Source organism: Xyrauchen texanus, chromosome 14, assembly GCF_025860055.1.
Source record: "Xyrauchen texanus isolate HMW12.3.18 chromosome 14, RBS_HiC_50CHRs, whole genome shotgun sequence".
NCBI lineage: Eukaryota > Metazoa > Chordata > Actinopteri > Cypriniformes > Catostomidae > Xyrauchen > Xyrauchen texanus.
Genome location: NC_068289.1, coordinates 28,919,307 through 28,936,704, shown reverse-complemented (window position 1 = coordinate 28,936,704; position 17,398 = coordinate 28,919,307). Strand labels below are relative to the sequence as shown.

General features: G+C 40.4%; 1 protein-coding gene across 1 annotated transcript in view; it reads left to right on the top strand.

Annotated features, from left to right (window-relative positions):
• LOC127655031 (sodium leak channel NALCN) overlaps positions 1–17,398 on the top strand; it is a 162,416-nt gene that overhangs the window by 89,486 nt on the left and 55,532 nt on the right. Inside the window, exons 15-17 of the mRNA XM_052142622.1 lie at positions 3,464–3,655; positions 5,432–5,569; positions 11,391–11,465. Coding sequence (XP_051998582.1) covers positions 3,464–3,655; positions 5,432–5,569; positions 11,391–11,465 — 405 coding nt within the window. The remainder of the gene's footprint in view (positions 1–3,463; positions 3,656–5,431; positions 5,570–11,390; positions 11,466–17,398) is intronic.

Sequence of the window (17,398 nt, the reverse complement as noted above, 5' to 3'; positions counted from 1 at the left end):
TCTTGCAATCTCTTCACCCGAACAGTGAACAATACACCATGAATTATTCCATTGGAATATCTCATCTCTCTCCTAAAAATCCCCACTCACTCTAGTATTTCTTGTTTTATAGTCACTGTGTGGCTCATGTGACATCCACTTGAAACCAGGCTTCCACCATTCAACATTTCAGTTGAGAAGCATTTTCAGCCATTACAAAGCTGTGAATGTGAGATTAATATACTAAAAAAATTGCTTTGGGGACCCGAAATTACACTTTGGTTAGCCGCCAAAAAAAGGTAAAAATGGAAAAACTCTGACTGTCAAAAAGTTGTGATTTATATTCACCCTTTGCTAAATTGAAAACACTACAACTACACATTATATGATGTTTTACCTTGTGAATTTCATTGTTTTTTTTATATACAGTAATTTCAAATCAGACGATTGCAACACACTCCAAAAAAGTTGAGTCGGGCAATTTAAGATTAATAACAATTTGAGGAGTTAAAATAAGGCAATGTGAAACAGGAGATTTTAAACAGGTGAGAAAATTGTGTCATATTATATAAGGAAAACAGCCTAGTTCTTTAAGATCAAGAATTGTTCAAGACTTGTCAATTTACCAACTGATGCCTCTGCAAATAATCCATCACTTTGAGAACAATGTTCTCCAAAGACAAATTGGAAGGATTTTGGACATTTCACCCAACAAAGTTAAAAGATTCAAGGAATACTGTCAAGTCTTTGTGCGTAAAGGGCAAGACGAAAACCACTTCTGAACAAGCGTGATCTCTGATCCCTCAGGCATCACTATCTTAAAAAACATCATTCATCTGTAATGGAGATCATGAATATGGGCATGGGATTACTTTAGTAAACCTTTGTTAGTCAACACCATTCACTGCTGCATCCACATATGCAAGTTAAGACTTTACTGTGCAAAGCGCAGTGCAACACGATTGGCTGATTAGATAATCACATGAATATGTAGGTGTTTCTAATAAGGTGCTGTGTGTGTGAGTGTGTGTGTGTGTGTGTGTGTGTGTGTGTGTGTGTGTGTGTGTGTGTGTGTGTGTGTGTGTGTGTGTGTGTGTCTATATATATATATATATATATATATATATATATATATATATATATATACTCTTTTATTGATTATTAAATATTGATTATTTTGATCATTAAAGCAGCATAAAATTATTCTGAAAAAAAGAGCAACATTTGTACACCAAATGAAAAAAAATTAATCATCCTGTATAAGCCTGAAAATGTCACACATATATATATATAAAGATATATGTATACAGTATTTATTAAGGAGACATTATGGGGAACAGTATATACAGTATACTGTATTTGTATATTGTTATTTTTTGTTTCATAAAATATTGCATAATTATCAATCCAAACAAAATTAGAAAGAAAAGAAAGCACACTTAGCAGTGTCTTGAGCAATTTTTTAGTCTGTTCTACCTAGGAAAGCTGTAAATACATTATTTGTTTTACTGTTAAGGTCAAACTATAGCCTTTGGCTTCTTTGCTTAAAATGCTCTGAGCGTTTATGACCAAAATTACCTTACTTATGCTTCTGGAGAGGTTAATTATTCCTCAATTGTATTTATTTTTTTAAAGTGCGCAGTAAGAAATGTCTTGTACATTGCACAAAGTGTCCCAAGTAAATTTTATCACCTTCCTTGGAAGAAATCTATTTGAAATTCACTATTATTACTTTTACTCACTTTTTATCACTGTTGATTTAGCCAAGTAACAGAACCCCCAAAAAACTAAACTCCACAAAAAAAGAAATGTCCCTTTTTCAAGACCCTGTATTTTAAAGATAATTTTGTAAAAATCCAAATAACTTAACAGAGCTTTATTGTAAATGGTTTAAACAATTTGCCATGCTTGTTCAATGAACCATAAACAATTAATGAATATGCACCTGTGGAATGGTCATTAAGACACTAACAGCTTACAGATGTAGGCAATTAAGGTCAGCGTTATAAAAACTTAGGACACTAAAGAGACCTTTCTACTGACTCTGAAAAACACCAAAAGAAAGATGCCCAGAGTCCCTGCTCATCTGCGGGAATGTGCCTTAGACATGCTGCATAGAGGCATGAGGACTGCAGATGTGGCCAGGGCAATAAATTGCAATGTCCGTACTGCGAGATGTTTAAGACAGCGCTACACGGAGACAGAAAGGACAGCTGTTCGTCATCGCAGTGGCAGCACGTGTAACAACACCTGCACAGTATCGGTACATCCGAATGTCACACCTGCGGGACAGGTACAGGATGGCAACAACAACTGCCTGAGTTACACCAGGAACGCAATAGGCTGAGAGAGTCAATGTGCCTGTGGGCACAAACCCACCTTCGCTGGACCAGACAGGATTGGCAAAAAGTGCTCTTCACTGACGCTTGTTTTCACTGCAGGCAATCTCAACTCTGTGCATTGCAGAGAAGACATCCTCCTCCCTCATGTGGCATCCTTCCTGCAGGCTCATCCTGACATGAACCTTCAGCATGACAATGCCACCAGCCATACTGCTCGTTCTGTGCATGATTTCCTGTAAAACAGGAATGTCATTGTTCTGCCATGGCCAGCGAAGAGCCCGGATCTCAATCACATTGAGCATGTCTGGGACCTGTTGGATCGGAGGGTGAGGGCTAGGGCCATTCCCCCCAGAAATGTCCGGGAACTTGCAAGTGCATTTGTGCAGTAGAGTAACATTTTATGTTCATACAAATATTTACACATGTTAAGTTGGCTGAAAATAAAAGAAGTTGAAAGTGAGAGGACTTTTCTTTTTTAGTTTATATGCAGTATATGCAGGGAAGGTCTTCTGGGAATTCCTGGATGTTTTTTGTTGCTGTTGTTGTTGTTGTTGGTTTAAAGAGAACAACAGCAGGAGGACACTCACATCACATTTAGCTGAAATTGAATGGATCAATATCCATTCTCTTTTCTTAATCAAAACTTTAGTGAGATGCATAATTGCTCATATTCAATGTAACCTACAGTAATTTAGTCACTGCTAAAGCAACAATGCAATGTGTAGCCATGTTATTTTCTTTGCGTCTTCTCATTAAAAATCTATAAAAAAAAAAAAAAAAACATGAGGACCTTTCATAGCCCTCTTTCTAGTGTGAGTTTTTAATTGCATTTTGTATGTTGAGCCACAGCGGGAATATCTTTCTTACAAGAAGTTAGTGACTTCACACTTTTAAAATTTTGTTAGATCAAGATATGATATATAGTGTATTTCAGGACATTGATTTTTAGCAGATGGGATTAGAATATTAATATGACTTATTGATGTAGGTGCTTTAACTCAAAGCAAAGTTAATTAAAAGTATGTGCTATTGGTTGGTTAATGTTTTGATAAATAGATTTTTCATTCAAGGTCAATTTTGGCAAATTAAAAGTTAGATTTTTTACATTTGTAGATTGAAAGTTTTGTTCTATTTACCTGCAGGTTTTGCGAGTGGTCCGTCTGATAAAGATCTCACCTGCACTGGAAGATTTTGTTTATAAGATTTTTGGTCCAGGGAAGAAGCTTGGCAGTCTAGTGGTGTTCACCGCCAGTCTGCTTATTGTGATGTCTGCCATCAGTCTGCAGATGTTCTGCTTTGTAGAGGACTTGGATCGTTTCACCACATTTCCACGGGTAAATCTCCCTCTTTCTGGAGACACAGAATGTAGTTGTAGATCAAAGACAAAATGTTAGAGCCGAGATAATTTGGTCTTGAAAGAATTTGCTGTGACATTTTGGACATTGACAAAATCAACTTTTTTTGCAAACATACACATTTAGTTCAAACAATTTGATGACACACAGCAATCATTAATTTTGTCTATTTAAATGCTCTATAGAACAAGAATGTTCCTCCATCTAATACCTCCTGCTCCTGACTAGCAATAGCAATTAGCAAATCATGTTCATAGCTGTCACGTAAACTGAAAGCTTTTGTTTATTTTGAGAATGGTACTTGCCCTCCTATATATTCCACCCAACTATTTAATAGAAAATATGTCAACACAGAATAGAAAACACTGAAGGGACAACCTATGACACTGCTCTATTTGAAGACATTCAGAAACAAGTGTAGACAAAAATATCTCTAGATGTATTCTAATTAATTTGTCAGCAGACGTTAGTGTCTCTTCCAAGTTTATTGATACTACTGTATGTGCTTGTGAAGGGGGCCCTCATTAGTGGCGGCCTTTTATCCTCCATTATTAGTGAGACTCCACTGATCCCAGTGTGTGCTGGGATTTGGAGGGGCTCACATAAACAGATGCTGCTCATTTCTAAGATGGGTGGCACAATAACCATTGAAGATAATGATGTTTACCATGCTCCCTTGCCAATAGACCTGTTGCAAAATTATCTTTTTCTGCAGTCGCTTAGAGACTGTGTGACCAGGCTTTGGACAAGCTGAGTTTAGACCTTCATTTGACTTCCATGGAAAAAAGGCTTTGAAAATATATTCTTGTATCTCAGTAGGATGCTCAGAGCTGGGCTCTGTAATTTTTTTCTCTATTCCATTTCAGTGATGTTGTGATTATTCAGTGATTATTTTTTCCCCTGCTTGAGACTGAAGCACTTTGCCAGTCAAAAATACATGTACATTCATGAAATTATATTTAGAAAAAGCCAGAAATGTACAATTGTTAGCCTTCTTATTTAGCTGTCTTTCTTTCTTTTTTTACATTATATACAGCAGTAAAAAAAAACTGCTGTATCTGGACATCTTTCCTTAGCTACAGGTTTAAAGTGATAGTTCACCTAAACATCTAAATTCTCTCTTCATTTTCGTACCCTCATTGCACCCTCCGAAGTCATTTCTTTCTTCCAGAGAATGCAAAAGATGATGTTAGGCAGAATGTTAGTCTCAGTCCCCATTCACTTTATTTGCATCTTTTTTTCCATACAATGAAAGTGAATGGTTGCTGAGGCTGTCAGAATAAAAAATTTTACTGAAGTGTTAATAAAGATAGTTCATCCAATAATGAAAATTCTCTCAATTAATCACCCTCATGCCAACCCAGATGTGAATGGCTTTCTTTCATCTACTGAATACAAACTGAGATTTTTAGAAGATGATTTTAGCAAAAGTTTTAAAAGCGATATGATTTTTTTTTACTCTAAACCTCCACTTTCACTTTCAGATGTGAAAGTGAAATTAAACAGGCATCACATGTGACAAATGTGAAAGTGGAAGTGGAAATGTATAGTAAAAAAGGACTTAAATATTTATTTTAATAAATTCATCTTAAAGGTTTTTGCCGCTACCGCTTCGTGCCAGAGCATGTTACCCATGCCTAAATCTGGGTGAACTATCCCTTTAAGGTTGAAAGGGGCAGATAAAGCACATCTTTATTTTTCCTGATGTGTAGATAAAGAGTGCATATTGATCATTACTCTGTTTCTGTCCCACAGGCATTTATGTCCATGTTCCAGATCCTCACACAGGAGGGTTGGGTGGACGTCATGGACCAAACGCTGGTGGCAGTGGGACACATGTGGGCTCCAGTGGTGGCAATATACTTTATTCTCTACCACCTTTTTGCCACACTGGTAAATACTTTGTAATTCGTTTTTAGTGATTTTTCCTTAAAGATTCAACCAAAAGGGGGCCTGGGTAGCTCAGCGAGTAAAGACGCTGACTACCTCACCTGGAGTCGCAAGCTCGAAACCAGGGAATGCTGAGTGACTCCAGCCAGGTCTCCTAAGCAACCACATTGGCCCGGTTGCAAGGGAGAGTAGAGTCACATGGGGTAACCTCCTTGTGGTCGCAATAATGTGATTCTCGCTGTTGGTGGAGTGCGTGGTGAGTTGTGCGTGGATGCCATGGAGAATAGTGTGAAGCCTCCACATGCGCTACGTCTATGCACTCAACAAGCTACATTATAAGAAGCGTAGATTGCTGGTCTAAGATGCAGAGCCAACCCTGCACCCGGATTGTCACTACACCACCACGAGGACTTAGAACACATTGGGAATTGGATATTCCAAATTGGGGAGAAAAGGGGAGAAAATCCCAAAAATGTAAAAAAAAAAATAGGTAAATTATATATTTAGATTTTTTTTATGTTCTTTTAATCTACTACACAGTCATATGAATTAGTGGTAAACCAATATGGTTTTTTCAATGGCCAATATATAGAAAGAAGGCTGCCATATATGTGGGATTTATGTATTACAATTTAATAAGAGCAAATGAGACAAGAGACACACTCAAAATTAAGTAATGGAATTCAAATAAAATGGCTAATTAATCAGTCTATAATTTTAAACTGTCCATATAAATGTCAAAAATGTATTGGAAGTAACAGTGACATATCTTTCCTCAATTGTTGCTCTTATCCCTTTTTATTATTGATTACAACTATACACTGGAGATTGTGGCTGTTGGGTTTACACTCCAGATGGAGGACAGTTGGCAGTATGTTATGGGGCACATCTGAAGATTTTTCCACATCATCACTGTTACCATTAATTTCCATTATGGCATTCTATAAAGGACCCCAGTTCCATGTGTTGCAAATCTGTGTGGCCTCTAAAATGAAGATAGCTTGCATTTGTGCCACTGGGAACCAACCAGGGCCTTAATTCCCAAAAGCATCTTAAGGCTAAGTAGATCGTAGAATTCATATTACTATTCATCTCAGTTTTGTGTCCCATTTCCCAAAGCCATCGTAACTTAAGTAGTACTTAAAAATGGTCATATATTTATAAGTGCTCTAGAGTAATCAATCGTAGAGCACTAAGAACATCGTAGGGACAGAGTTATGCAGACACCTGCAGACACCTGCAGGTCCATCACAAAATTACACGTACAGTAATAAACTTTATTTAATTTAAGGTAATGTTGAGGTGCTTACACTTAATACAATAAGACTTTAATATCAAGATACTTTTATCTTTTATTTATTTTATTGTTTTAACTACAGTTAAAAATAATAATTAATGCATAAAATAGATAAATGAAAGAATGCATAAATTAATAAGTAGGGCTGTCAATTTAATGCATTAATTCAGTGCGATTAATCATATAAAAAATAACACGTAAAAGCAAATAATGCAGTTAATCAAGCCTTGGACCGTAATAAGGAATATTTTTTTCAATATAAATGCCCAGCTATACTTTGTTTTTACTCGTTCCAGATCAGCTCACGCCTGGTTGACCGCATTGCCTTTGTGAGAATATGAATATGTTTTAGGAATGCCCACTACAACTTCTTTGTGATACTCTTTTAGTACAGTCCATGTACTGTCAGCGATGCGCACAGCCGAGGACCATGTGCATGGGTCAAGAAGATCTAGGCAGCTGTGCTGATGATACAATTTGCGTTACACATTCTGTGTGTGGAGCAATTTGCAACGCGGTCACCCAAAGTATTGTTTGGTCTTAAGAAATTCAAACAAGGAGTACCACCTGTTTTCTCTAGGGGGCAGTAAGCAAAACTCACTGAATAGGCAATGTGCAGCTCAAACAGACGGAGAACAAACCACACTTACTGAGATAAGACAACAGAATTGAGAACACGTTCTTGCATGCAAACACAGCTGGATGGAGCGCAAATCCGAAGGCAGGGATCTCAAGATTTCTAAGTTTCAAACTTCGTTTAACTTCACACAGCAAGTTAAAAACAGTATGTTTATGACGCAACATGACCAATATGCTCCAAAATGCACAAAACAACATATTTAATATGTATAATTAGTTGAGTATTTAAGAAAATAAATGTTGACATACAATGCCAAGCGACATTACACAGTCACATTTCAGCACTTAACATTGGACAGCGACTCTCTTAAGTAGCACTTGAAGCGCATCCTCTTGTGTTTGTTTTAAGTGCAGCTTTGGGAAACGCATGTAAAAAATGTAACGCTTGTGGAAAATGCTCTTAACCGCTAAGATAGTGGGGAATGAGGCCCAGACTGTTAGAAAATAAACAATCCTTCATCCTTCTTCAGATTCTATAGCAGGTTAAAACTTGGAATTAATGGAAATTAATTTGACTAAAGAGGATCAGAGGAATGTGACCACAGATTCTGACATTCCTTACATGTGTTTTATTCCTCACACATGAGATGTGGCATTCCTCACAGATGTGTGCTGCTTCCTTTAGTAATTGTTTACTACTTGGTACCTCATCTACTGGAAATGATTATAAAAAGTAAGAAGGAAATCCTGGTTTGGATAGTAATGTAACTGCTGAACCACACTATCACAAAACAAACCTGTTTATAACCCTAATATATGTTCCTAGCCTGGCATGGTTAGGAATGTCAAGTGATTTATGCATCTACACTGAAAGCAAAATTGCTGATTGACGCAATCACAACCTATCAAAACATTTGATATTTAATAAGCAGTTATGAGGAGCAGGATTTTGGACCAATGAGATTTCACTGTGGATGAATCTACCTAGCACAGCTACACAAATTCAGAAACCAATCATCCATAAAAATGTTGCTTGTGGCTTGTAGCTGTCTCATCTGGTTATGTCAAAAATTCAGATTAACAGATTGCACTTGGTTAGGACCTAGTATAACATTCAGTTCCTAGAGGGAACACTGCTTGCAACCTGCAAAACTCACTGTGATGCAAATAGTGTATAGAGTGGATGTGGATAAATATTTTGCTGCCTTCTAACCTCCAAGAGAGAGAGAGAACCATAACAAGAGTTGCTTAAGAAAGCATGATTGGTGCCTGTTTATTTCATGTTTGGAATAAAAGAAAATAAAAAAAAATTCCAGACATGAAATAAACAGGCACCAAACTTCTCCCTTCACCCTTATTTTTATCCTAAATAAACACATTCTTGGGTTTTTTCACAGCCACGATACAGCCCCAGTCACAGATATTATAGCAAACAATTAGCTATTGTTTTTTTTCTGTTCTTTCTATTCTTTTTCTTTTGAACCTCACATTGGAGCTTTTTATTGGCAATTGAACATTTCACTCATGAACGTCTCAGATATAAATTATTTTTAACCATTTCTTAGAAATGTCCTCTATTGAGAACAGAATGTACTCTGGATATAATTGCAGTATGGTCTTAAAAATTGTTTTTTTCTTTTGTTTGACTTCTGACAAGTTTGAGTGAGTGAGGCGTTTAAATATGACATTTGAATGAGAGCGCACACTAATGACAGAACAGACCGAGCATGTAATCAAAACACAGCTGAATCATTTAATCATTTCCTGTCATGAACAAAGAAAACATAATGAAGAGAAAAGGCACAATGTATTTAATTTATTTTTCAAGACTCAGTCAGCTTTGTTAGATATGGGTTAAACCATTAAATATAAAATAATCTAATATAGTAGTTAGGCTTGGAATCGATGCCTTTTTCACCCATCGATAATCAGAAAGGTTTTCCAATGATTATCGATATATATTGGGATTTTTTTCAAATATAAGTAGGACTGCTCATTGCACAATAGTATTTGTCTCTTCAGACATATTTCTCAAGACAACTTTGGTAAAGTGTGAGCGGCAGGGTAAATTAAAGGGGGTCGCACACTGGACGCATAGGCGGAAATCGCTGGGAGTCGGGGTTCAGGACACCCCCATCTGAGGGTTGTCCCCCCCTAAAATATAATTAAAATATGTGTATTGTAAATAATATAATGATATATTCTTAAAATAATTGTTTAAGAAATAAAATAATACAAATGCAAACGGGGCAACAACAAAAAAAAACTTGGTGTCCCCTTCAAATATTGCTCTTGAGAATTGTTATGTTTATTGTCCCCCCCAACATTTTGATGAAATTTTCGCCCCTGACTGGACATGTCTGGCGAATGACATGGTGCGTGAAAATTCAAAACAATAGTTTATTTTCTACAAAAGGTACACACACACTGCCAAAGCTCAGTGTCAACATTCTGAAATGCCACTGAGCGCAACTCACAGAGTTTTGCATTAAATTAGACCCAAATCATCATCAATGGACAAAGATTATTTACTGTAACCATCACTGGATGATATATTTTTTATGTTTCTTTCATATACAATGTATTTTCAGTTACAAGTATGTAATTTTGTGGTTTGACAGCTTGAACAAAAGACCTACATACAGAGAAATTGCATAATACATTTGGCCATTTCTAATTGTTCAGTTTGCGCAGTTACACCACTCTCACTAACCTGCAGTGCAAGCAAACTCATCAACGTCACTTTGTTCATTCTTGAAGAAGTACTAAACTTTAGTCCATTTGGACTACCATCTCCTGTGCTGCTTCAGCTTGTCCTGTGTTTGTGTGTGTACGTGTATGTGTATGTGTATGTGTATGTGTATGCTTCAGTAAATTATATACTGTGCAAAAGTCTTAGGCATATAAGATGTTTTCACAATAGCATTTGTCTTAAGATGGTTATTTATATCTTCAGCTTTAGTGTGTAAATAGGAGATATAAATGTTAGACTCCAAACATTACTTTTGGAAATAGAAAAGATTAGAATAGAAGAACAGGGAGCCCTGCAACAGATGTCATGGCCCCCACAAAGCCCCCCACTGAACATTGTGTCAGTCTGAGATTACATAAAGAGACAGAAGATAGAGGATAGAAGAACTGTGGCAAATTCTCCAAGAAGCTTAGAACATCCTGTCTGCCAACAACCAAGACATTTTGTTTCAGGTTTACCTAGGAGAATTGGTGCTGTTTTAAAGGCAAAGGTGATCATACCGAATATTGATTTATCTTTTTATGTTTACTGGACTTTGTATGACATTATGTGATTAATGAAAACTATTTATGTAATTATTGTTTAAGACATCCTCACTATGCAACATTTTTCACAATTGCCTAAAACTTTTGCACATGCCGATCAATAATCAATATATCTATATTTTATGATATCCCTAATATTAGTACATTTAAATATCTTATCTACATATCTTTTGGAAATTATATATATTTGTTTTGATTCATGCTACAACATGATATGTTTGATGTCCTGAGTGTAAATCTACCCCTTACATTGTTCTTTATGATTATAGAATGATGATGCAGCAAACTATTTTGTGATTAGAATATTTTTGGGACAGGATTTATGTGTGTGCATTTTCTGTCAACATCACTCCATCAGCAAAATCCACCTAAAGAGGATGTATCACAGAGAATATTGAGGCTACATTCGGTTTATCTATTAAAATGAGACTGAGACTGGGTTGGTCATATCAAAGATGAGTGACCAATGAAAAAATATCTTATGTCATTAAATACATAATTTGCTTCAACCAGACAAAAATCTAAATGTTTAAAAAAAAAAAAAAAAATATATATATATATATATATATATATATATATATATATATATATATTTGTTACATGGCAAATTGTAATGTAAGATAAGTTTAATATACATTTCTTCTCTTCCAGATCCTTCTGAGTCTTTTTGTTGCTGTAATTTTGGACAATCTTGAGTTGGATGAAGACCTGAAAAAGCTTAAACAGGTAAGCTATTGCATTATTTGTTATTCCCTGATAAAAAAGACTAAGATGGTTTGCTAGTCCCTGCTGGACAGACTGAAAAACCAGCTGGCTGACTAGATGAACTGGCTGAACAACAGTTTGGTCAGGTTGGGAGACCAGATTAAACCAGTTAAGGCCAACCTAGGCTAGTTTAACATATTTCACTTATTTATTTATTTGTTTTAATATGTGAATTGTTTCAGTAATATATTTTGAACATACACATTTTTAGTCCCAGTGTCCTGGGAGAATTACTCTGAAACTGTAAAATTAAGAAAGTTCAATTAAATTTCAGACCAACCCTAACTAATAAAACTCTAGTTTAAAACTAAATTATTTTATAATGCTTTGAAACTTTTTTTCAGGTATTGCTGAACCATGATAGCATGATTACAGCCTGTCATGTATCTTCCCTAAATTTCAGGGAAATCAGCAAACAGGATGAACCATGTTAATTAGTACAGTTCTCCATCTTGTTCTATTTCTATATTTACTCTTTCATGAAGCTGTGATGCACAGGTAAAGATGACTCATCGGATTATTACTGTGAGAAGCCGTAACCCATTTCGCATGCCAACTTAGAGAAAAATAAGGCACCTCCTTCATAGGAGGCAAATTAGCTTCTTCCGCAGACAAACATCAAATGTCTTTTGAAAGAAGATAAGGGTCAGATGTCTCTGTAGATAACAGTATTTTGCCTCTCTTACACTCTTACTCACAAACACATCAGCAACACATATTTATAATTTTTGAAAATGTAGAGAGAGTAAGAGAGAGTTAGAGAGAGAAGCCAATGAAACCAGTGGCTCCTCACAATTTACATTATGACTTTTGCATTCCCCTTCTGTCACTCACTCAACGTTGTGTTGATTGTAGTGACACAAAGAATCTCTTCTGAGAGCCTTACGCACCTCTGAACTTGAGAAAAGGCCAATGTCAAATTGGCAGGCAGAATTTGCATGTCCTGCCCCTGGACATACGGTATAAAGGGGAGCGTCTGTCAGACATATTTTTTCTTCAGAGCCGAGCGGTTGTGCAACAGCAAAGCTGAGTTTACCACTGTTCCACTCATCTCTACTGGCGATAAGCACTGCTGTTGGATCTACGGCGCATTCCAGCGGAGTTCTCCTCTCTGTATTCCACGCCCCTGGGCACTTGGACAGTGCTTTCATTGCATGAAAGAGTGTTTCTCCTCCTAAAAGATTTATTTCCTCTAAAATAGTTTGAGTTTCCATTCATAAAAGAGCAATACACAGCAGGCGTTGAACGTCCTTTTCAAGACGCGTCTTTTGCAAGATGCCCTTACGCATCTGTGTAGTTCCTGGATGCGGTCAATTTCTCTCTACTTCTGATGGTCATAAAAGCTGCCTCGCGTGCCTGGGCTGCGATCACATGTAGATAGCGTTTTATGAATGGTTCATGTTCTCAGTTCGAGAACATAGCCATGGCAACATTGCAGTCGTGGCTTTCTTTTCTCATGAGAGAAAGCCAATTCAGCCGCCCCCGCGCATCGTTCCTTCTTCCCACGGTATTGAGGACGACCCGGCTGGCGATGAAGGCGATTCAGGTATGACGACAGTCTCAGTTTCGCCGGGTAAATCCCCACGAACCACCCGCCACCCAACATGCTTGCTTGCTTCCGTCCAAGCTCGGGATGAGTGCGACTCTCCTCGCGGCTAGCCGGCATTCTCCTTTGAGCCCCCAGAATTGGATGACGATTTTGCCGCTGCATCAGAGAGTGTCACAGCGGCATCTGATGCTGATGACTCATCTGGGCGGCCACCTTCGGGTCTGCTCGCCCAGACTGAGCCTGACGCATGGATGTCCGCTATGCTTTCCCGGGCCCCCCACCCCCCTCACGGCTACTCGATTGGTTCATCAGGCCAGGGCGCTGATCATAGCCATGCCGTCAAAAGAGGCGATGACTTCGCCCAGCAGTTTTCGGCTGTGAAGAGGTAGACGGAAGCTATATCTCACATCATGCCACTCCGCTGCCTCAACGCAGCCCGCACCCCGTCTGCCCACCGAGGGTGTCCCCCTTCAACTAAACCACAGGCAGCTCCACTTCAAACGGGCCTGGCTCTTAGCCCCAGCATCGAGCACCTTTCAGACAGTGTACGCCCCCCGTCTCCAGGACCCCCTATAGGACCTGTAAAGCTCCTAAGCGCCCCTGAGATGGAAGACTTGGGCAGTCAGATGTTCGCTCCGGAGTAGGTACCAAGACCACTCTTCCCCCAGTGGAGGACCGGGATGAAAACCCTTGTTATCCTTATTCTTCATTGTTGCACCCCCTTTGGGCTATGGTACCCACATTGTTAATAAAAGAGCGATTTCCTCACTTCCTGGGTTATCTATCCACTGCGCACCGTTCTTACGGCACCTCGGCACCAATGTCTTACAGTCCCGGCTCCGTGGATGTAGTCATCTTGCCTCCGGACCCGCGACTGTACAGCCCCGGCAGGACAGGGCTGACGAGTTCTGAAAACGCACCGGGTGCACGGAGCAAGGTAAGTACTTTGAGTATTTCTCAGCACCCAAGCCTCGGGAGGCGCTTCTGCCTCCCGACGCATTATTACCTATTATTAGCCCTTGCCCTGCTACGGGAAGTGGGAATACGCATATTCGACTACCTCGACGACTGGCTCATCCTAGCACAGACTCGAGAGTACCTATGCATCCACAGGGACCAGGTGCTCACGCATCTCAGCCATTTTGGGATTCAGGTCAATTGGTAAAAATGCAAGCTCTCTCCGGTTCAGAGCATCTCTTTTCCCGGCTTGGAGTTAGTCTCAATGTCAGCGTGCCTCATAACTGAGCGCGCGCAGTCAGTGCTCAGGTGCCTCGCTGACTTCAAGCCAGACACAGCGGTTCCTCTCAAACAGTTCCAGAGGCTCCTGGGGCATATGGCATCCTCAGCCGCGGTTGCGCCTCTCAGGTTCATGCATATTAGACCGCTTCAGACTCGAGTCCCGAGATGGCATGGCGCTGCGGCACATACCATGTGTTAATCACCCCTTCCTGCCATCAGACTTTCAACCCTTGGACAGACCTCTGTTTTCTGTGGACATGAGTCCCCCTACAGCAGGTGTCCAGACGTGTAGTGGTCTCGCTCAGCTGATCCAGCTGATCTGGGACCGCTTCGGCAGGGCACAGGTAGATCTCTTTGCCTCCCAGGACAACTCCCACTGCCCGCTCTGGTACTCCCTAACGGAGGCCTCTCTCGGCACAGACGTGCACACAGCAGGCCCTGGGAGGCCCTTGCAGGCCCTTGCTGTGCAAGGTCAGGGAGTATGAAGAACAGGTCACCTTAGTGGCTCCTTACTGGCCCACTTGGACCTGGTTCTCGGATCTCAAGCTCCTCGCGACAGCACCTCCCTGGCAAATTCCCCAGAGGATGGACCTCTGGAACCTCCATGTCTGGCCCATGTATGGGACGTGGAAGACTTAAGCGGTCTACCACCTGCAGTCGTAGACATTATCAACCAAGCCAGAGCTCCCCCAGGCAGCTTTACACCCTCAAGTGGCATCTGTTCGCAAATTGGTGCTCTTCCAGATCTGAAGACCCACAGAGATGCACAGTTTGGTCAGTATTTTAATTCCTGCAGTAGAGGTTGGAGGGGATGCTGTCTCCCTCCGCCTTGAAGGTGTGTTGCTGCTATCGTAGCCCACCACGATGCCTTGGACGGCAAGTCCCTTGGTAAGTGTGACTTGATTATCAGGTTCTTTAAGAGGTGCACGGAGGTTGAACACTTCCCGGCCAAGCCTGTTGCCCTCCTGGGATCTCTCAGTGGTCCTCTCAGGCCTTCAGAGACCCCGCTTCGAGCCGCTTGATTCAGTCGAGCTCAAAGTCCTCTGTTTGAAGACGACCCTCCTGATCGCCGTCGCTTCCATCGCACCCATGACATCTCCCTAGCAGACATCTGCAGAGCAGCAGGTTGGGCAACATCCAACACATTTGAAAGTTTCTACATCCTCATGGTTGTGTTGGTCTCGTCCATTGTTTTGTCAGGTCCAAGCCAGTAGAACTCTGTAATACCGAACAGCCGACCGGGTATTCTGCTTGCACCTTGCGCCCTTCACCAAGTATATCCAGTGTGCCTTCTTTCCGAGGTTAGCCACTAAGCACTTGCTTCCTGGATGCTCTTCCTCCCTAACCCTCTGGCCAGCGAATTCAGCTGAGAAATTCACCGCCAGACCCAACACGAGTCGAGTGCTCCGTGTTGGGCTTGGGCTCCACAGACATAGTTCCTGCTTCAAGCAACTCCCTGTGATGTATTATCCGCTGTATGGTCTCCCTGTTGGCATGACCCTCATCTCCCTTGGGCAGTCCTCACTGCCCCTAGTCGCCGTGTCTGTAGCATTTCCTCCCTCTTCAGGCAGGACCTACCACCACACAATGTCCATGGGTGGCTTGACAACCCCCATGTGTATTAGCCACAAGTTACCTCCCCCTAGTCTAGGCAGGTTGTGGTCTCTGCAGGGCCTTTTCCCCCTAAAAGAATAGGAACAGAAAAGGATGACTTCCCAGATGCATCTATAGCGTTAAGATACCCCCAGTCGCTTTTTAACTCTATGACGAGAAACAGCTGGCCGGCTGGCTCTCATACAAGTCATGTCGCCTGTTCCCGTATGGGTACTGGAAACCTAAGACGGTGAATGACACCTTTTTGGGGGGCGTTGGGGAGGGTTACGTGCAGCCAACCCAGCTGCTTCTAGCACGCAGCAGCCTGCTTGCACCTGGCTCAGCAGTCACGTAACGTGGGTAGTGCATGCCGTTTTTAAGTGGGACCCCTTGTGTCACTACAATCAACACAACGTCGAGTGATTGACAGAAGGGGAAACGTCATGGTTACTGTTGTAACCTCCGATCCCCGATGGAAGGAACGAGACATTGTGTTCCCCTTTCCACGTCACTATCCCTACCACTGTAATACGCTGTAAACTTATTCTCGGCTCCTCATTGAAAACCTGTTTGACAGACACTCGCCTGCTCCCCTTTATACTCGTATGTCCGGGGGCGAGACATGCAAATTCTGTCTGTCAATTTGACATTGGCCTTTTCTCAAGTTCAGAGGTAGGCTAGGCTCTCAGAAGAGACCCCTTGTGTCACTACAATCGACCCAACGTCTCATTCCTTCCATCGGGGAACGGAGGTTACAACAGTAACCATGACGGTTTTCAATGTTAATATATGTTAGGACAAACTGAACAAGTAAACCTGTGTGAGAAGCACCCGGTTTCCTCTCTCTCACTCACTCTCTCTCTATTTCTCTCTCTCTCTCTCTCTGTCATTTTCACACTCAAAGTAAATGACATGTTCTGTGTACCCCTTCAATCCACCAAGCTGTCAAGCTTCAGACATCTTCACATGGCCAGAACGGTTATCCCTCAGACACAATTGACTGATCCACAGTTCCACCTTTTAAATTGCCTATTTTACAGGTGCTTCAAACACAAATGAGGGCAATCCAAAGATAGAGTGCTAGATTGTGATTGCTCTCTAAAAATACAGGTGGCTTTTATAAAGAGTAATTCAATGACTGTCCTTAATTGTAGCTAAACCAGTTCAAGCTGATGTGCAACAAATAAAAACCAGATTATTTGGTTATTATTTTGTTCAAACACTCTGAACAAACACTGATTTGTGAATCACAAATGGTGAAGTAATCATGGTGAAGTAATCATGGTGAAGTAATCATGTTATTGCGAGCTTGTGGTCTGCATCCATCAGTTTTTCATGTATGACTTCGGGGATGGGTTTGAAATTAATTAAAATTACAATCATATTTACTTTGATTCATTAGTCATCAGAGGACTGAAGCAAAACATCTGTTACATTTGTAAAGACAACGGTACATCCAAGTGAAAAGTTTTATATTATTTGATGCAGATTTGCATTTCTGTGCATTGTGATG